The sequence below is a fragment of the Botryllus schlosseri genome, chromosome 8, assembly GCF_051294905.1.
Source record: "Botryllus schlosseri isolate E-star chromosome 8, Bs_hap1, whole genome shotgun sequence".
Lineage (NCBI taxonomy): Eukaryota > Metazoa > Chordata > Ascidiacea > Stolidobranchia > Styelidae > Botryllus > Botryllus schlosseri.
Window position 1 is genome coordinate 11129960 of NC_137243.1, and position 22415 is coordinate 11152374.

The window sequence follows — 22415 nt, forward strand, 5'->3', positions numbered from 1 at the left end:
GTTAGAAAACCAATTTTCCCAATTACTAAAAACTTTCAGACTATCGATTTTGTAAAATAAGTATTACTTTTAATAAACTAATGAGCACGTTCACACTTACTTTCGCAAAATAGATAGAAAACACCTTCTACTAAACTCTTAACCTTCTACTAGACTTCTACACCGAATTTTGTGCATAGAAAACTACTTCATGTTACGCTTATACTAAGGAACACTTTTACACTGAATATTGTACAGTAGAGGATAACTACTTTTCCGGTGTACTAAAGACTTTTATGCCATGGATTTCGTACAGTATATAGATATACTAATTTGACCGAACAGCCGAACACTTTTACATCGGATTTTGTAGAGTAGATAGAAAACTACTCTTTTCCGATGTACTAAAGACTTTTTCTTCATGGAATTGGTATTGTATAGACTAATTTTACTAATCCGCCAAACACTTTTACGTCGGATTTTATAGAGTAGAAAGACAACTACTGTTTTCCAATGAGCCAAAGACCTTTACACAATGGATTTTGTTGTTGTTGTTTATTAAACAAAAAGATGTGGCGCGTATCGCGTGACGGCCTTTTGCACCACGGTCAAAGAAATTGTAAACAAAAATGTCGTATGACATTATGGATTTTGTAAAATGAATACTAATCGTATTTAAACCACCGAACACTTTTACCACGTATTGTGTAAAGTAGAAAGAAACTACTTTTTCCAACGCATTAAATACATTTACACTGTTGATTTTGTAAAATTAATGCTAATCATATAAAACTGTCGATCTCTTTTATGTCGAATTTTGTACAGTCGATAGAAAACTGCTTTTCCCTATGTACTTAAGACATTTACACTATGGATTTTGTACAGTATATACTAATTTTACTAAAACGCCGAACGATTTCACACCGAATTTTGTGAAGTAGAAAGAAGACTACTTCTTCCAGTGCATTATAAACAATGTACTTGAGACTTTCACTCAACGGATTTTATAAAAATGAATACTAATCTTGATAAACCAGCGAACACTGTTACCTTGAATTTTATGAAGTAGAAAGAAAACTACTCATTCCAATGTACCGAAGACTTTTACACTACGGATTTTATAAAATGAATACTAATCTTGATAGACCATCGAACCCATTTACGCCGAATTTTGTAAATTAGAGAAAACTACTTTTTCCAAAGTACTAAAGACTTTTACACTGCGGACTTCGTAAAATAAACACTAGTTTTTTCAAACCGCCGAATATTTCTACGCTGAATTTTGAAATGTGGAAAGAAGACTACCTTTACCAATATACTTAGTGGTAGCGTTCAGAAATGGTAGGTAAAGAATACTTATACTTCTTCGGAGTACTCAAGTAGGTTTTTCCCTACATGCACCGAATAGGCCTACTAAAGTGTTTATGATATTGGACTGCTTCAACTTCAAGACAGTTTCAGTATTAAGCAAAAATATACCTAGAATACTAACTTTTACTAAGGCAATTTTGTACGCATAAACGAAGGAACGTCACTTTTACAATGCTTCGGCTTGGATCCTATAATATTCCACTCGAATCCCTCGTTATTGGACTGTGGTTTGACCTTGAGCTATGTCTCGATGACTATGGGACTCTGCATTTTTTTTATTCTCCCTATGTTAATTTAGCATAAGTAAAGTTCGCACTCATAAAATCCGAAATACTTGTTCGCTCCAGTTGCAGCCGTAGCGCTTGGAATGGAATTTTATGAGGTTTTGGATAATATCCAACATGTAGGCTCACCTCGATTTTCGAAGCGTAATTTGTAAAACTCAAATATCGCATAGTGAGACTTCGCAAATCTTCGATATATTTTCAGGTATTTTTCATTGCGATAAGTCATTCTGGGCCGCATTTCAGCATTTCAGTTGCAGTAAATTTCTACTCAAGTACTAGAAGTGGTGATTTCCGGTCGAGTAGAAAAGTAAGTATTGAAGGTCGAGTTTGCCTGAAAACTCTGAAGTAGAAGTAGATGCAGTCTGAATAGATAATCACTTGATTGAGTGTATTGCAAGCAGGCAAAACCTACTTGAGTACTCCAAAATGTACAAGTAATTCACTATCAAGTCCCTCCAAGTAAAATGTGACTACGGTTTTAGACTACTTTTACTAGTACTTAACAGTTTCAGTTGCAGATAGAATTCAGACAAAAAATTCGCACATTCACCTATATGGAAATCTCTTCTTTAAACCTGTACTTAAGTGGGCCAAATAAATCTCATTTATTAATAGGCAGTTTAAGTGGACTAGCAACCCAAAAACCTAAATTTCGGATGACTGCCCCCATCACCATGAAATTTTCACAGTTGCTAGATGTCGCTATGCTGTAAACAAAAAACCAAAGATTTTCGTTCTACCCTGCAGATTGTGGATTTTTTTGTATTTCAAGGACAGAAAATGCACCGACACGGGGAATGCAAAATCTCGATATTGTGCAGCCCTTTTTCCAATCTAACGCCTTATTTAGGAAGTACTAGGACAGTGCTGTGCTATGCTAAAATTTGAAGGATTACATGCAACCCACCTCGGAGAAATTTGATTTCGAAATTCAAAAATTCAAAAAAATCCCAATTTTTGTCATAAATTTGCTGTAAGTTTACTGTGACGTTCTGTACCTCTTGACATGGTAGACCTATATGACTAAAAACTTTTAGCATAGCACAGGTCTGAATCTCAGTTTTGCAAAAAACCTTGGGTGACGCATTTACGACAAATATTTCAAACAAATTTTTGGTTTGCCGTGATGCAACGTAACAAAATTTTACAATTGAGAAAACGACTACCAAACACTTGAAACGTAAAAAGTCAATGAACAAGTGTTACCGATGGAATGATAAGAATTAGTGCCAGAATGCTAGAATGCCAACTGACAACAATCTAACAAATTTGTACCTGGAGATAATATAGATAGATATATTTTATAACTGTCAAACCATATATATTATAGAGTCATCGGACGAAACATGCGATCTTTAGGTTGGAACTTGAAAAAAAACTCCCCCCCCCCCCCCCAATTATCAAAGGAAAATAAAATCGAAATTTTGCAGTTTTTAGTTATTGTTTGGGTGAAAAATGGCCATGAGATGACAGCAGAGATACAATGTTAATATTTCTTACCAGAAAAAAAATCAAAAATTTTGATTTTTTTGGGTTGCTAGTCCCCTTAAAATTAGCTACCTTACGACACCAAATTTGTTAGTTCTCCGCCTTCAAATATCGTGTTCTACAAATATGGTGTATACGGAACAAATATGAATATGGGTATGTTGTTGCTATTTACAAAAATACTTCGCTCAGTAACCAATTTTTCGTGGATTCCAAACTGCTATACATACAAATGAGGAAAGTAACAGCAACGTGAGTTAACTTGCGGTAATATGCACCTACTAATTGGTGCAAGTAATCCCGCAACTGCTGCTATTCAACACCTTTACCGCGTTTTGCCTAGCATCTTCCTAAGAACAGGCAGTCCCAACCAGACTATATAACTATGTATGTATGTATGATGCGTCTTGGTGCTTGGCGAGAGAAGCCGAAATAATCAAGTTAGTGGTTTTACCATATTTTTGTGACCCAAATTCCGGACGCTCTTTAGCGCCCACTAGTGGATTATAAATGAGTTATGAGCACATTTCAGTCAATATGACGTCACACAAGCAACGATTTGTGTATCGTCTAGAGGTGGTCACGATTCGGTTCAGAAGTATGTGTTGTAAGTTGTAACCACGGCATAAGCCACATTTTTTCGCCTCACTCCCGCACAAATAAACACTGATCGGCCCACCGTACGGTAATCGATGCAACTTCTGGGGGCTTTTTACTATATGCATCTGGTCGTAAATGATTCGAATGAATTACAGAAGAGTCCTCTTCGATAATCGATAAGCAATATAGATAATGATAATAATTTATCGTTGGGATATTTTTTTATCTGAACACAAGACACACAAGGTAGCCTACAATGCGATAAGACACAATAATGCGTTGTAATGAACAGACAGGCCTATAGTGCACGACGTCACAGTTCTTTTCGGCCCGGTTAGTGGGCCCTAATCGTCACCACTACGCTATCTCCCTCGCGTATTGTGGAATTATGTCAATAATATTGGTTCTAACATATATTATTATATAATTTTGATCCTCTCTCCGCCCAGATGATGAGTTAGCGGTCGAGCTGGTGGAGGATGATGACTTCGAAAATGCAAGTAGCGCAATTGTATGTCATGATCATGTCGCACCGATAAGATCATTTATCAGCCTGTACCACTGAGCTACATAAACACTGCACATCCGGTGGTTTCCAACCTTTTATGGTCGCGACTCCATTTCCAACTTGGCGTTGCCCAGCTGATTACTAATTAATGGTCGGCAAATTTGCCCAGATTATACTCACAGCCTATTTTGGAAGCTGATTACGTTCAACCTCTTCGTAAACCCCAGAATAAAGGCAAACTATCTTTGAATAAAGCATCCAAACGGCCTCAACCGACTCTATGAATATACCGTTACCTTGTAATTGCGATTACAATTAGACTTATTTCTGTAAATAATTGCTATTTTATATTTTTATAGCAGTTTTTGAGAGGGTGATAATCCCGACATCCAAACAAAGACATGTGATACTAAATCGCGCGCAGCGCGAAGAAAAATTTCATAAATCTGCGCCCAAAAACAATCTTGTCTATGTTCATTTACGAAAAAATTATGAGCTTTTTTCAAGCCTGCGAAATTACGGACATTTGGGCATATTTTGGAAATTCCTCCCGGACGCAGTAAAAACAGTGAAATTCCGGACATGTCCGGGAAATTCCGGACGTATGGCAACCCTATTTTAACAGGACCTCGCGGCATAGAAACTTCAATAGAATCACTTATAACTCCTCACGTTTACTCAAGTAAATACAATTTGATACTCGAGTACTGAACTTTAATTTTCCATCAGTATGATAGACGATATCGGATGGCATTCAACGCCGCGCAATTCTGCTTCAATACAAGTACATTTACTACATGTAGAGATTTCAAAGTAATTAAGTAAGTGGTTATGTTTGTAGACTATCTCCACTTCTACATAACGATTTTTCAGTAAGTCAGTAAGTTCAGTAAGTCAGTTCAGTTCAGTAAGTAAAAATCAGTTCAGTAAGTAAAAATCCTGCATTTGGTTACGTCCGACGTCATAGAAGCTCGAGGTGTTACGCGCTAAAAGGCTGAGAACCAATGCTCTAGCGCAGTGCTTCTTAAAGGGGCACTGCACTCTAAAAATGATGTGGTCTCAAATTGAAGGGCAAAACGAAAGAAAAATTTTGGCCTCAGCCGTTTTTTTCAGAACGCCACCGTAATGAAGCTGTAATGTATTGGAATTTCCACAGATGCATCACGCTCCAGCAGTCACGCAGAGATCGAACTTTATATAGTTGTCAGCAGACGTTATGAAGGAAATATGTCGTACACGCCAAAGTGGTTTAGATAACGCGTTCAACGGAAGATGTCCACTCAGGAGATTTATGTCCAAATCGTACCTAGTGTATTCTATTTCCTTCATAACATCGGCTGACAACAAGGGATGGTGGTGAACGTGAGGTTCGCGTTCGCGTTCTATGTGTGAACCTCGGAAATTTAGAGGTTCACGTTCACAAACGAACCTTGGTAGGTTCTGCACTGTGAACCTTTTTCATATATTACAATTTTCACTTCAGTATAACATATTTGGTTGAAATTTATTGCATTTCAACTGTGGGACACTCTATGCATCGCGCGGGCAGCATAAAAAATCAACACTAAACGAGCATGCACCTTCACAATCTCAAAAATTTTACTTGCTTTGTTACAAAAGTTTGCTCGAAATATCCAGATTTCCATTAGTGAATATTCAGCGACTCTCTGCTATGAGCTTGACCCGCAATCACACAACATCAAGAGCGAAATAACCTACCTCTAGGTAGTGAGATAATGATGCTTATTCAACCAACCAATGAAATTGATATCGTTGGCTGATGTACGGGGTCAATCCTGATTTCATATGTTTATTCTATCATGAAAACCAAATCCGTGCGATTGGGATGTTGGCTACTGCTGTACAACTTGTCAAATGGGTAATATCGGTAGCAAGTACAGAAAACCGTTTTACAATCCACTTAATATCAACGTAGCAATACTCAGATACCGAATTAATTGTCCGGTCTGGCCTGGACCGTCAAGGCGTAAGCTTATATTCCCTTCCAAGTCCTCGTTGAAATTGTTGGCAAATCGACGGAAGATAGTGATTTTATGGGATTACTATATCATTTGATTATCCCAGTTGATACATTTGGCTAGGCTTACCATACGTCCTCTTTTAAGAGGACTTGTCCTCTTTTTTGACTTTTTTGAAAGTGTCCTCGGAGGACGCCCTTTTGTCCTCTTTTATGAGATTTTGTCCTCTTTTTTGAAAATTTAGGTCAGATTTAGAGCAAATTGCGAGTGATATGCCGCAAATTAGCACAGAAATGACGCTCCGGCGGGTATTTCGGAGTGAAAAACGGTGATTTTAGCTCTGAGCGAAAAGATGACCTTTTTTTTTTTTTTTTTTAGTCAACCGATCGCAAATTCACCGGTTTTTGAGAATTCTACTCCGGTTTTGCAAGTTGCAAATTTCTGAAAAAGTGTCCTCTTTTTAGATTTCCAAAATATGGTAACATTGGTAAGCCTACATTTGGCGATGTTTAAAACGTCAATATGTACTTCAGTATTGTGGCATTATGTAGTCCGAGTCGTCGTGAGGTATCGTGGACAATGTACATATTAGGGATGGTGTGAACCTCTGAAAGGTTCAGGTTCGCGTGAACGCGAACCTTTTTGAAAGGTTCTGTGTGAACGCGAACGTGAACCTCATGGTGGCACGTGACGTCATTTTGCTAGTTCCAACCCTACATTTAAGTGAAATTATAGCCTCTATTAATGTACACGATACCTAGTGACGACTCGGACCACATAATGCCACAATGCTGAAGTACATATTGACGTTTTAAATATCGCCAAATGTATCAACTGGGGCAATCAAATGATATAATAATTCCATAAATCAATATCTTCCGTCGCTCTGCCAACAACTTCGACGAGGACTTTCAAGGGAATATACGCCTACGGCCAGACATTGAAATGTATTCGGCATCTCAGTATTGCTACGTTGGTATTGAGCAGAGTGTAAAACGGGTCTCTAACTCTCTATACTTGCTACCGATATTACCCCATTAACAAGTTATACAATATACAGTCAGTAGCCAGCACCCCAATCGCATGGATTTGGTTTTTATGATACAATAAACATATGACATAAAGATTGACCCCGTACGCCTGCTAGATTTTTTTACATCAGACAACGATATCAATTTCATTGATTGGTTGAATAAGCATCATTCGCTGACTACCTATGTTGTGTATTTCGCTTTTGGTGTTGTGTGATTGCGGTTCAAGGTCACAGCAGATAATTCGAGCAAACTTTTGTAACAGAGCAAGTAAAATTTTTGAAATTTTCAAGGTGCATGCTCGTTTCGTGTTGATTTATTTTATGCTGCCAGCGCCATGCATAGAGTGGCACAGAGTTGAAATGCACTAAATTTCAACCAAAGATTTTACATAATGAAGTGAAAATTGTAATATATGAAAAAGGTTTACAGTGCAGAACCTACCAAGGTTCGTTTGTGAACATGAACATCTAATTTTCGAGGTTCACACACAGAACGCGAACGTGAACCTAATGTTCACACCATCCCTAGTACATATACATGTAGCCTACTTGTACATCAATATGAGCTATCACTTCACTGAAATGTATGGTTGGAATTAGCAATATGACGCCACGTGACGTCATGAGGTTCACGTTCGCGTTCACACGAACCTGAACCTTTCATAGGTTCACACCATCCCTACTGACAATGACAACTATATAAAGCTCGATCTCTGCGTGACTGCTGGAGCGTGATGCATCTGTGCAAATTTCAATACATTACAGCTCCATTACGGTGGCGTTCTGAATAAAACGGCTGCGGCCAAAATTTTTCTTTCGGTTTGCCCTTCAATTTGAGATTACCTCATTTTTAGAATGCAGTGCCCCTTAACCTTTCCTTCAGCGCCCACTAGGGGAGATTTGGATTTTGAAGGAGCGGAAATGCGCAGGGGACGATATGGGGGGCGCTGGACTCAGGAGGCGGTATGGGGGCGTTGAAGAAAATTGGATTCGCAGTATATGGTGTAATAGTAGGGCATATCATAAATGAGTTTACAGATCAAATTAACATTCGACAAAACATGTCAAATCTCGAGATTTTTGGTCGGGCTCCGCGTCGATGTTTGCTACACATGTTTTCATAAACGTAGTGACTTATTTTAATTCATTTAAAATGAACTACGCGTACTTTTAGATCGCCAATTCCCCGTTAAAACACTGCCGTCACGTTTGCTATGGTTATTTTCAACAAAAATGGTTCGAACTTAGGTATCGTATCCTGCGGCGCACAGCGTACAGCAGCACACTGTTGAGAGTGAGAGACCCTTGTATATGGAATATTCTTTGAAGCTTTGTGGACAAAATGATTAGCTGAATATACTTGTATTTGAGAGCTACAAAATTAAATCGACCTAATATTTCTTCATCGTGTCATAAAGGAGGGTAATATTTAGTGTCGTGGTCCACAATCTCACATGAACGTTATATAATATGAGTTGCTTTGTTTTAAACCCATCCATGTTAAAATAAATAACTGGGTGCAGTACTAAATTCAATGTGAGCAGATATCTCCATCACATTCCCAATTGATTTACTAGTCACACAAAGCACTAAAACAAAACCCAATTCGGGATGCGTACATCTGGTTCGAACCACATGGTATGAGCCCGTACCAGATGGTTGTTATAACAACCTGGATTTTATCTGGAATATAGCACATACAATTATTATATCGTTTATTAGTCGAGTGGTCCTCGGGCGCTATTGAAGCGCGATATATTTCCAATAGTATAAAGTCCCAATCCGAAAAGACTGACCGGACTTTGACCTTTTACCAGGACCGTACCTGCCGCACCCCAACCCCCCAATTGAGGGGGGCGAGCTCGAAGTGGCCTAAAATTATTTCGCGAATGATTATAAATTATACATCATTTTATAACAATTTATGTCACCTTTTCAAATTTTCGATTTAACGTTGCCAAATTTGTTATTATTTGGTAACCGTCCCCCACGAAAGAATACCCATAATTTATAGAACATAGAAATGCGCATTTCGGCGTCAGCCATTACCACGCCACGATACACAAAGGCATATCAAGTTTGAGCCGGGCCAATATGGATCTCTGAGAAGTGTGCCAAAAAATCGTCAGCGAGAAAACCTTAGCCGATAAGGATTGCCCTTATCTTGACCGTAAATTTCGATATAAATATGTCTAATTGTCCATAGGTGCCTAAATTGCTCGTGTCGAATTATCCTTTCGTGACAATCTGAAACTCACAGGACAAATAACATCCCTCAGAAATATATTATTTCCCATTGAAGAAATATAAATTTTGAATCGTGTGCTTCTTAGTTTACTACGTTTATGTGATTTCAATATCGTTTGACTATAAAGCAGACAGGAGGACACACAACAACATATAACGAAGTAATTGTACCAACGGGCCCACTTGAACATGTTTGATTATTAATTACATGCTCTATATTTTCTATGAAAACACCTCACTCAACGTTACTGATAACTCTGATTACGTGATAAAAAGCTGAAGTACAATTGAATGACTTTAAATCTACTTAAGTAAGTAATTGTGAAAACGATCGTAATTCGCTCGCATAGACTGTCAAAAACTGCAATTGAGCTGTGCGAAAGGTGCAGAGCTTCATTCATATTGATGCATCCCAGGAGGTATCAATTTTCGACAGCATGAGCATTCGTCCGCATCATGGGATGAAAATGATTGCATTGATATGGGAATGCGATTCTAATCCTCTGTTTACTGGAACTCCCCGATTTAGAAAATATCATGGTATGGCGCCCTCCCCCATATTATAAGGCCCGTAGTTTGGCTGAAGAGCAACACGGAGAAGGGGTGTCGGATACGGTGTTAACACTGTGCGCGAGTCGTAAACGTTAATAAAATAGGGCTGCTCGTAAAAACTCCTAAGTGTAGCTTTATTTTCTGAAAATAGCGGCATTATACTACACTTGCTTTTATACTTCAACATGTATGATCTCCAGACTAATGAACTGACACTAATCAAAACTCAAAGTATGATACTTGAAATTGAAAGAGAAATACGTATACTGCTTCTAAAAAGTGGAAAATATATTTCATGTCTTTTGTGCAGAAAATTTCAACAGTGGTCTACTAAAACAGCTGTGAAGCTAAGAAAAATTCGGAGTCCACTTTTCCAGATTAGGACACGCCATGGGCTGCCAGATACGATATGATATAGATAAATACTAGATTGCGAAGTGGTAGTTTCAAACGCTATGATGGGCTATATTTACTGTGATGAAATATTTCATACGGGCGACAATGCAGTATGAACGGAGCCACTCAACCCACTACCTAAATTACATTCACCGATACGTTAGTGAAATCATATTAGTCTACTGTGCGGGAAGCGCGACGAAAAATCTGGGCTTTACTCAACTTTTATGAAAATTAAATATCGATATTCCGTGAAAGCAGCCCCGAAATTCCTCAGGCTATCTTTCTGATTGGAGGATTAAACTACTTGTACTTGACAAAGTGAAAATAGCGAAAAGTAAGTAAGTAGATCACAAAGTATTACGAAGTAGAAGTAGCGGGAAATTTAATCTACTTGAGTGAGTACACGAATAGCGGAAAACTACTTGAGTACTGCAAAAAAGTATAAGTACTTCGTTACCAACACCTCAGGTAGCCTCCTTGATTGCTTTGACCACCTATGGAAGATATTGACGAGAAAATATACATCTTACCAGCGACTTGTTAGTTGTGACCGAGCATTTTCCACAAGCGCGTGCATTGATTGATGTGGGAGGTTTGGTCCAACGCCGAGTGTGCCAGTATAGAATAATCTGTTTTCATGTGAAGATAGCACCATTGGCTTACACTGTCAATCATACACAAGCTACCGCACTCCAGTGTCGGGATCAAGTCACTACCTTCGAGTCACGAGTCATCTCGAGTCCTTCCACAGTTTGACTCGAGTCAAGTCAAGTCAATCGGTTTTCGAAGGTGACTCGAGTCAATTCAAGCCACTCGTTTGTTGGAGGAGACTCGAGTCAAGTTAAGTCAAGTCGAGTCAAGTCACGAGTCAAGTCACGAGTCAAGTCACAATTCAAGTCAAATTGAATTTTCAAAGTAAGAGTGACGATTCACAGTCATTACATTTTGCTCGCTGCGTGAAGGATAGATTAATTGACCATTCATCTTGAATCCAATAACGAATATAAAGTTAAACACATGCTAAAAGGCGTTGTATCACTCACGCACACGTAGAACTGCTAATAAAATACGCGAGAAACTGTATAGCTACATGCCACATTCTGTTGTTATCATCCAAAATTGAGGATCGAATACGAAGCCACGAGAACTTGAAACAAATTGACGTCGTACAATACACTGCCCACCCACCTACACATCCGTGAGAATATAAATGCATAAACTATATTCGTTCTAATAAAATCATACAAGAGGGTTGGCAATGGTGATCGCTGCACAATGTAAGCACTGAGCTGTCGAAGAAAAAGAGATACTTTGCTATTAGATTGACCTACTACTACTATAGGCTACGACAGGGGTTACGAACACGCTGCCCGGGATGTCATATTTTGCAGCCCGCAACATGATTTGAGATTTCAAAAAAACGCTTAGTAAATCATTTTGAAATGCTGAAATTGATTTTAGTTTTATAATATTGTTATTGTTGTTGTTGCTCTTCAATATATGCTATTCTCCTGTGTCCAACGTCACAACCCCCACTGGCTAATACGTCTTCGGCGATAGCATTCCATGCAGGAAGAATTACCTGAAATTAATGTGCTGTGCATTGTGCGTATTGCCTTGACGTGCGATGGCTCAGACACTGCCAAGACCGATACGCTTACAAAACAACTCGGGCTTCCCCGAAAGATCAAGCTTTACAAAGAGATAGTTTTCCACCACGTACCGTGTCTAGTCAAGTCATACGAAAAAGTCGACTCGAGCCATCTCAACACTGCCGCACCCTCGTTGATTGCGAATTGAGTGGGAGCGGAATTATGCGAGTCTCGTTAGGATCAAGAAGTCTTTATTAATATGAATCTATCAATACGAAACTATCCAGCATGTATGTGACCAACGCATGACTGACGGTCGTGACAAAAATACAATGTATAGCGTCGCCTACATATCCAGTTTTGTTAGTTACATATCACAAGGAAGAACCATTTCGGTAGTTACCTTTTCGTCAGATGCTGCTTTTAGGCGTCTATGCAATTCCTCTGTTTCATTGTTTGCTGACATATTTTCCAACGCACTCGACGACTGATCATTTGATATATCTCCATCGCCAGTGCTTGGAAATACCTGGAAGAATTTTCGAGCTGCACAATCAAAAATAATTGATCTATTACTACGATAACTCTTTGATAATTACAGCGGTCTCAATCTCGTGGCCCGCTGGCCAAGTGCGGTCAAATACCGCCAGAAGGGTATATGCTTGCTGGTAGTGTGGCAGGGGCTCTTATGGGCCCGCTCGCACGGTGCGCGAATCCCAAGTTGGCTCGGTGACCCTTTTAGACCCCCTATGTGATGGTGATTCGTGATTTCAGGTATAGGCATCGCTCGCATGGTGACCTTTTCATATATAGGCATCACTTGCATCGTGATGTTTCGGGTATAGGCATCTCACATGGTAGTGTTTCAGGTATAGGCATCTCTGGCATGGTGACCCTTTCAGATATAGACATCGTCGACATGGTGGTTTGTTTGTTTGAGGTATTCATGGTGTAACCGCAATCGAAACATACCGAAGACATATCCAAGACATGATGTCCGACTGGCAACGCATTCCAAACACATCTCCACACATACCACAGGCATGATGTCCTGGTATAAATGCAGTGCAAACACGCATTAGACATACCTCAGACATGATGACCGAGTAACATTGCAGTCCCGAAACACTCCAGACATGATATCTAGGGCTGGGCACAATGATTCGAGTACTCGAATCTGAATCGAGTATTAAATTTAATCATTCGAGTCGAGTAGTAAAAGACGATTTTTTCGAGTACTGAAATTATACGCTCCTCGCAAATGAAAGTTAATTTACTAATGAGAATTATAGTTTTGATACTATTTTCCACCGAGGAAGCCTTGAAACCTTGATTGGCCGTGTCGCAGCATACGAGACATGGTACAAAGCTACGAACGTTACTGGAAACATCACATTTCCATTGTCATGGTCATCCCACAATATCGTCAAAAAGTACAATGAAATCGGTATGGTCGAAAAAATACCGAAGAATCTTTAATGTGACGGATAACATGCATTATGTTCTTTGTGGTGGCATAAACGGTACATATTTTTAATTTTGTCATAGTACTGTACATTCTGTTGTGACGTCATAATGTGTGATACTCGAATGCTCGACTCGAAGCATAATACGTGATTCAGAATCGAATCACTCAGATTTTGCCCAGCCCTAATGATATCCAAGACAAAACAGTCCGAAAACACTTCAGACATACACCAGACTTGATGTCCGAGTGACAAAGCATTCCCAGACATATGACAGACATGATGTCCGCATATAGTTAGACATTACCCCTTGACATTTGACGCGTTCTGTGTGTAGTACCCATGACAACGCACGACCCAACGTACACCTGAGGTAACATGCACTATAGGTAATTATTTCAATGAAAAAACAATCCAGCCGGCTGGAACCGCTTCGACTTGCGTATCGTACGACCACTTGAGGTTCTCTTTATAACAGCCCTAATCGAAATCAGGATAAGCAAGTCTGCAACGTATAGGAAATGCTAAATAATAACCAGGGATCGAGGTGATCAGACCACCATCTAACATGGTGGTTCTCAAATCGACCCGACAACCCATGGCTACGCCCTTGCAAGTATGTAAACTGCGCTAGTTACAAGCTTCTCGCAGGAGATACAAATTGAAAGTGTCTGAGCTGTCGCGGCGGTTCCCTCGAGAATCATTATAGACAGATTTCTCAAGCTGAACACAGCATGTTAACTCCATTCTGTTCGACTCATAAATGAAGAAATAAAGAACGCACAATACCATGTTACAGCAGAATAAAATTTATATTTTCGCACTCAGTACCGCGGTAACTTTCGATTGATACCCGTTTTATCGAATTTAATGCTCTGCCAAGCCGGTAATAAATTACCGTCAAATTGCCTGTAGCCAAATGGAAAGTGTGACGTAGACCAATTTCATTGAGCCGTGAGATTTGCTTGTGTCCACGCCATGTATAGGACACTATGACACATTGCTATCGCAATTCGGCTCACTTCAAGGTCGTACGAATGCATCAGAGATGAGCATGGATTAGGATTAGGATTTGCGAAAACGGATTTGTGAAATTTCTTTGGATTATGATCATATTTCGATTAGAGATTTTATCCTGAACGGATTAGGAATTGGTTTGGATTTACCGATTCTCTGGGCGATTGATATGTCGTGTGACAAATGGCGACGAACTTTATTCAGATCAGTTATTAATGTACTTATGGTACACTACACTATGGTACACTTGGTACCAATGATCATGAGAGGTGCAGTCATATGTTAAGTTGTCTTAAATCAAGAGAATTGTTAGTTGTGAAAGAAAAATTCCAATTCCTCCCTTGCATAAATTAACATTTTTTTTTCATTTCAAGTTAGAAACGGATAAGGATTGGATACACATTTGAATATGCCAAAGTTTTGTATTAGGATTTGGATTAGGATTTGAAGCTTCGGATTTGGATTGGATTAGGACATGAAAATTCCAAATCCGCTCATCTCTGGAAAGCATGCTCAAGTTCGAGCACGTTGGTGCCCGCCAGCCAGTAGATGATTTCAAATACGGTAGGCTACTTACCATGTTTGTCATCCCACAAGAAAGGATAACGCACGATATTACCGATATGGAGCAAATGGCAGCGAATGCATCGGTTTCGTATTTAACGCGCCCATACTAATAATGTGATTTTTAAAAGTTACTACACTGTGTAATCTAATCGAATACGGATAAATACAAAACGCGCGCGTCTTCGTCGTCCAGTTGCCTTTTTGTTAGGGATGACGCGAACGTGAGGTTCACGTTCGCGTTCAGTGTGTGAACCTCAGAAATTCAGAGGTTCACGTTCACAAACGAACCTTGGTAGGTTCTGCACTGTGAACCTTTTTAAATATTACTAGTTACTACTAACATCTTCGGTTGAAATTTATTGCATTTCAATTGCGGGCCACTCTATGAAGGGCGCTGGCTGCGTAAAAAAGAACACCACTAAACGTGTACGCACCTTGACAATCTCAAAAATTTTACTTGCTTTGTTACAAAAGTCTGCTCGAAATATCCAGCTTTCCGTTTGTGAATATTTAGTGACTCTCTGCTGTGAGCTTGACCCGCAATCACAAAACATCAAGAGCGAAATACACTACATGTAGGATTGTATAGGTAGCCGGCGAATGATGCTTATTTAACCAATCAATGAATTTGATATCGTTCTCCGATGTATAAAATGAAGCAGTCGTACGTGGTCAATCTTCACTGTATATGTTTATTGTATCATAAAAAAATCCGTGCGATTGGGCTGTTGGCTACTGCTATATAACTTGTTAATGGGGTAATATCGGTAGTTGAGCAGAGTGTAAAACGGGTTTCTGTACTTGGTACCGAATCGGTTTCAACATCGCAATATTCAGACGCCGAATCCATTGTCCGGTCTGGCCTAGACCGTTAAGGCGTAAGCTATATTATTCCCGTGCAAGTCGTCGTCGAAATTGTTGGCAAAGTGATATAAGATATTGATTTCAAGGGATTATTATAACATTTGATTGCCCCAGTTGATAAATTTGGCGACGTTTAAAACGTCAGTATGTACTTCAGCATTGTGGCATTATGTGGCCCGAGTTCACGTTCACGTTCGCGTTCATAGCAGAGCCTTTGAAAATTGGTCCCGTTCACACGAACCTGAACCTTTCAGAGGTTCACACCATCCCTATACTTATTATGTCCAGCACGAATTACACGAAGAACGAACCGCTGTATCAAGTATGACGGACCATGACTGTGGAACATTATTTCGCTGGCAATCGGACAGTCGTCGAGCATGTCCAGATTCATGTCAAAATACAATTATATTCTATTAGCGAATATATACCAGTCAGAGAGTCAGTGCTCGAGATAAGATTATATCGACTTCGCCCAACGTATCAGAAGATACTTCATTTTCATTGCTTTACACCATGTCCCGTTACATTTCAATTCAGTTGACAAGCCGCTTATTGACCTGCTCTAAGCCGCATGTTCTACAACATTTTTGAATTGATTACCCTTTCGAATTATATGTAGGCATATGTGTAGCGCACCCCTTAAAAACAAAAGTTGCCTAAAATGTGCGGATTTGAAATAAAAATAAAAACTATGTATTTATACTTTCAAATATCATTTCACTGCGATGGATGAGCGTGACGCTGCTCCGCGGGTAAATCTATTCTTGCAGGTGTTTTGGAACGACACATGTAAATTATGCTCAACGGAAATTCTGGCACGAAATCTGTTCTTCGTGATAAACAACCTTGCTCACAAGTCGCAACTGTAAGTGGTTGGGAAGAGCAAAATACTGCAGAGTCGAGGCACATTTTTGACACTGTTGGATACGATTTCACAATAATAGACCAGTCACAAAAACTATAACCTGCTTAGTGTCATCCAATGATGGCGGCGTTTGATTCACCACCTGAATGGAGGTCTTTGACGGATGACGTTCCATGGAAGTCCTGGAAAAACAAGCCCGCAGGTTCAGGATCATAGAGTTTATCTGCACAAATATATATGATTGGGGGCCATTTAAGATCGAGCCATTTTTCACGATAAGAGTGAGTTATATCACGACATTGATGTAAATATGCGGCGATTACTGCTGGGTGAATTATCATTATTGTTTTCGTGTTTATGGTGCGTCGGGCGACTGCGCGACCAAATAGCCCCAGTTCTCCAAAATTCGAATTTTTGGCAGCAATATTTTTTTGGTGCTAACATGCAAAAGTTCACTTGGGCGTTGCGAACCAAGGACATCTCAATTTCTAACCAGGCGCAATGACAATTTGACCGGTGGATCGACATTCGACAATTAAGTAGGGGCTAGCGCCCCCTGACAGCGTCAGCGATATGGATGAGAGCTCCATGGAGCACATGTTTCGAATGCCTGCGCGTGCACAGTGCCCGACGAAGATGAATTTCCATTTGCTTGATGCACCACAACAAAGAGAAAGGGAAATTGCCTCATATTTTATTTTATTCCTTGATTGTGTATGTCCTGACATAGCGTACATCGTGCTGCCTCTGAATTGGTTCAACATAAAAAGGAGATATCGTATCATTTTCGAATACAAGGGGATATCGAATAATTACTAGGTTGACTGATTTTATGCATAAGTCGCCTGATAATTCTAATCCAAATCCATGCTCATTGCTCAATGTTCATCTCCTCGTCGAATCTGAGAAAGGCAGTCGACAATAAGCCTTCTTTCATTTGAAAATCTGTCTTGACTTAAGATTTCACACTACAGTCGCTTTAGTCTATAATAAAGACACTTACGTGACGAAATATTGAAAGTATATAACGCTTGAAAGCACCATGTAGATTGCGAATGGGGTGATACACTTTACTGTCAAGCTCATTGCTATTGCGATAGGGATGTGTCTTCTGTACAATCTAATCACACAAGAGTACAAGGTACATTTTCACTCCGGTCTGTATGCAGAGATGCAAGTGAGTTAAAATCTTTTAAACGAATTGTAATATAGAACCAGTGCAGCTGTCGGACGCTGAGTCTGTACTGAAGAATCGCTGAGCCCTGATCGGTTACGCAAGCCGAATATACTCAACTGGCTTAGTCTGAAGTCGTCGGTGTTATCTCAATCCACAGACTAGCTCGAAACATGTTTCTTCAGATACGTACGTTGTTGCATGTGTTACTCCGTTGAACTATAGACAGCTTCGCGTTATACTGCATCGCTAAAATCACAAGGCGATGATTAATAAGTATGGCTGTGTCTGTCCTAATTCACGGTGGAAACCGGCACATCAGGATGAATGATTCAGCATACCTACGCCAAGTATGAAGTAGCATGTCAGTGGTGAACCACGCCAACTGAATAATTGTTGTGTCACAACTGTACATACAGATCGGTAACAAAACAATATCAATAGGAAGTCTGAAAATTATTTAAAAAAGTAGTCAATACTTATCTTGGTAGTACGTAGCTTTGTCAAATATAACATGTGTTATTGGCAGGTATCATTATCAAAAACTAGCAATATCTAGACTAGATAGATATCCAGTCAAGAATATGATAAGTTAGGTAATTATATAACTTATAAATATATATATTTAGTTTAAAAAAGATGCAAAGCACAGTAATATGGCGAAATAGAACGAACTGTTACGACAAGACAAGGATATTACTTATGGTCGATGGTATAGTTTGCATTCATTCGATCGATGCGGGGCCCCGATCGATGGTTTAATTTTGCAACTTCGAACGCATTTTGAAAACATAAAGTTATTTGTTTCGATATATTTCTTTGGTGCATCTGCTATTCTCGCACCTTGTTTCTTACGTCAATGCGACCAACTGTCGGCTTCGCTCCAAATTAACTAGTAAGAACGACATTATGAAAATTTCGATGTGATCAGAGAGAGAGTATCCGTCTCAGCAAGTAGAAAGATCATTCAGACTTCTCACCGAAAGTTTCTCCACAGCGTTATGCATAGCACATGCTCAGTCTGATGCCGCCGGCCCAAGGGTTACATCTGGCCCGTCGGCAGCCTTTACCTTTGCACGCAATCTGGCCTTCGAAGCCATTTTTGTTCTGCTTGGTAGAAATTTAATTTCTCAGTTCACTGTAGCCTACTGTACTGTACAGTGTACTGTACACCATACTGTGTACGGACACGTCTCGACGTTTCATGAAGGCGCTTCCTACGGCCGATTCTAACTAAGGGTTCCATACTATTACCGAGAATGCTATTACCGGGATGGACATTACCGAGAATGCCATTACCGAGAACGGACATTACCGAGAACGGACATTACCGAGAATGGACATTACCGAGAACGGACATTACCGAGAATGAACATTACCGAGAATGGCCAATGCCAAGAATCTAGCTTAATGTAACGGACGTTGTCGAGAAATTTTTACCTGAGAATCGATACCGAAAGTTATTACTAGTAACAAATCGGTGAAATTGACATCCAATCTTAGAAGGCAAAACGTGCGCACTAAGTTCATAGTTGTAAACAAATATTGACCAAAAAGTAGTAATTCACAGCAGCGAAAACGCCAATGCGGAACCGTTGTATGCAGTTTATATGGAAAATATGTTATTTCCACAAATATATAATTGAATTATCTATGGTCGCACTGACGTGTGACTTTCGACCCAATAAATCTCCAGACATGAGAGTAACCGGACTCGCGATTTAATAAAATAAACCAAATCTCAACGTAGGCATTTCGAATTAAATACCTCACAACGCATATCCAGGGCTAACGTCAGATTACGACTTGCGACTTGTGTTGAGGCTTGCTAATTTAAAAACCCTATGATCCGTGTATTATCTATATATGCTTTCAAGGTATTCAGGTGAAAAGCAATAGCACGAGGTAACATTTTGGAATCAGTTGACTGGTCCGGCCCGCGAGCGATTCGAAGGCTCGAATCCGGCCCGCGACGCAATTTGAGTTTGATAACCCTGCTTTAAGTCATAGTGAACCGTGACATGACGAAATTATGTAAATTCGTTCGATCACTGTTCTAAGCCATTGTTATGTACTGTAATCGCGGGCTCTCCCCCTCACTATTCCGCTGTGTGAGTTACGATTGGATATATTCCGTTACCGGCGTTACGAGACTGATTAACGCTGACAAGAGCCCGGACGCGATCGCTGTCTTGTCAAGTCTCTGCGTTTTGTAAAACAGGGAGATCTAACCTATACCGCACTGACTCAAGTCCGGTGTTATTTTCATTTCTCTTCCGAGAAAGTATGGATCAATGGCAAGTTATTGGTAATAATTGCGTTAACTGATAATTACGATCAAAGTTCAAAGTACTTGCAAATATATCTTGTATCTATATCTTGTACCCGAAGCCAAGGTGTGCGATATTATAATCTGCTGATTTTTCGGACATCATTTATTATAAATTCTTCACTTTATAGTCTATATCTCTATAACCTTGTTTGCCAAATGAGTATTGGGTAACTTTTGACCCTGATGCTACTCACATGCTTCTGGAGTCTGGTCTGGCTCCATTTGAGTTTCAGAGATATATTATTTGCACGTGTTAACATCAATTTACTTCCTTTGTCGATTATATGAATTCAACAGTCTTGGCCTACTTTTAAAAAGTTGTTAGATCTGGTTATATAGAAATAACATTTGGATCCATGCCAATGTTGCGTGAATCTAAATATACATACCGTCCCGATGAGTCATCTTTTGCTCCTAAATAACTGTATTTGTTATATCGCTCAACTGTTCGAACGATGCAAAAAGATTTAATTTCAGATTCTGCGTGGACAAGACATGGATTTAAGATCTTGTTATAACTAGACTGACATTCATTTGTTTCAATCTTTTTTGATTAAAGGTATTATGTCAGGGTTATGTATATGACTTAGAAATATTTGATCACTTTTACATTGTTTATGATGGAAAATGTTTTGAAATTGTGGACAATTGGTCCTTCCACACCACGGAAGATATATATACGTTGCCCTACCTCATACAATCGGACATACGAGATACACCAGTTTAACAATTGTCTGTATTTCTATCACGAATGTCATTCTGCGTTAACTAGTAGGGGAGATTAATCTTGAAAATCCGAACGTTATAGAAAGGCGCAAATAAAGTCCGAAACACTTTCTTCGATACAACTTGCTAAGGACACTTACTTGATTAATGTGTAAACCCATCATTTTCATAGTTTTACGTGACATCGTTTATATCGCCGGCTGTCTGATGCAATCAACAACAATGTACTTTATGAATACGTGCAATTGTGTGTATCGCTTATGACCATCATCCAACACCGCGAGCATTTGTAACACCAACACATAGCAATGGACAAACGTTGAAATACGGCGAGAGATTTTGGAAAGCCGGACCACACTCTTTCATACTTCTACCTAAGGCTAGAGAGCGCTCGATAATATAAACATCGCGAGCGAAGAGAAATCTAGTTGACATAACGTACATGTCTCATTGGAACCGTATTCAGCGAGAGTAGAAAAAGGCAGTGAATAGCGACCAAGACCGATCGGCATATGTACAATGGGCGCGCGAGGTTATGCCATAGAAGTATATGATCAGGCTGCGTTTGGGCTCGCTCAGTTAAACATGGTAGTTTTATGAAAATGGTATATGAAGATCCCAAACACCATGGAAGTTATACTCATAGCACATTTTGGGTATAACGGTCCTCGTCAAATACCCGGTAGAAAGATGTGGGTGTTGAGTGGCGTGTATGGTATCACATGATTATGAAGTTGGAGCGAGTTGATGGGTTAACGTAAGACAATGCTCGAGAAGTACTAAACCAACGACTGGCCGATATGTATCGTGACTACGTGACGACAGCGAGTACCGGTAAAATATCACACGTTCGCGGGAAATGAAGACTCATTCTCCGTGACGCTGTCTCGTAGACTCGGACAGCCAGCGAGTGACATTGCTCATTTTACTTACAGGAATATTTATGTTTGACATTTAATTGGGTGAGGACACCCTTGCGACAGCCATTTGGCTACATATAGATTAGATCAATCAGTGGATTACACCGTATATGTAGTCTCACTCAATGGAGAGGTAATCACGAACCTTTGAACAAGATGAACTCACGACTCGCTGTATGCATTATTGGCTATCTCTGCCTATCAACCTTTGCCGCATCTTCATCAAATTCACCTCATGGGAATGGCGCAGGGGATGACAGCAGATTTCGTTTGTTTCTACAAGCTTGTCCGAAAGGTGAATCAAATATGACCTTGCACCCGTCACGTTCGTAATATAGTTTATTTCGAAAATATGTTATGTGACTTACACCATCTCTACATCATCACACTATCTGTTCGCAAGATATCGTTATCTTCTTTATACATCTTACATCTTGTATCGGTTT

At 39.6% G+C, this 22415-nt stretch overlaps 3 protein-coding genes across 3 annotated transcripts in view; 2 read left to right on the plus strand and 1 right to left on the minus strand.

Annotated features, from left to right (window-relative positions):
* Positions 1-18202, minus strand: part of LOC145445207 (uncharacterized) — a 29207-nt gene extending 11005 nt beyond the window's left edge. The window contains exons 1-4 of the mRNA XM_080323378.1: positions 17821-18202; positions 16918-16999; positions 12439-12564; positions 10974-11072 (exon numbers count right to left, since the gene is read on the minus strand). Of these exons, the coding sequence (XP_080179504.1) occupies positions 10974-11072; positions 12439-12564; positions 16918-16999; positions 17821-17903 (390 nt within the window). The 5' untranslated portion in view covers positions 17904-18202. The remainder of the gene's footprint in view (positions 1-10973; positions 11073-12438; positions 12565-16917; positions 17000-17820) is intronic.
* The window catches only part of LOC145445218 (protein max-like), a 101493-nt gene that overhangs the window by 23492 nt on the left and 55586 nt on the right, over positions 1-22415 (plus strand). The gene's annotated exons all lie outside the window — the stretch shown is intronic.
* The window catches only part of LOC145445184 (uncharacterized), a 42702-nt gene continuing 41922 nt past the window's right edge, over positions 21636-22415 (plus strand). Inside the window, exon 1 of the mRNA XM_080323338.1 lies at positions 21636-22264. Coding sequence (XP_080179464.1) covers positions 22126-22264 — 139 coding nt within the window. The 5' untranslated portion in view covers positions 21636-22125. The remainder of the gene's footprint in view (positions 22265-22415) is intronic.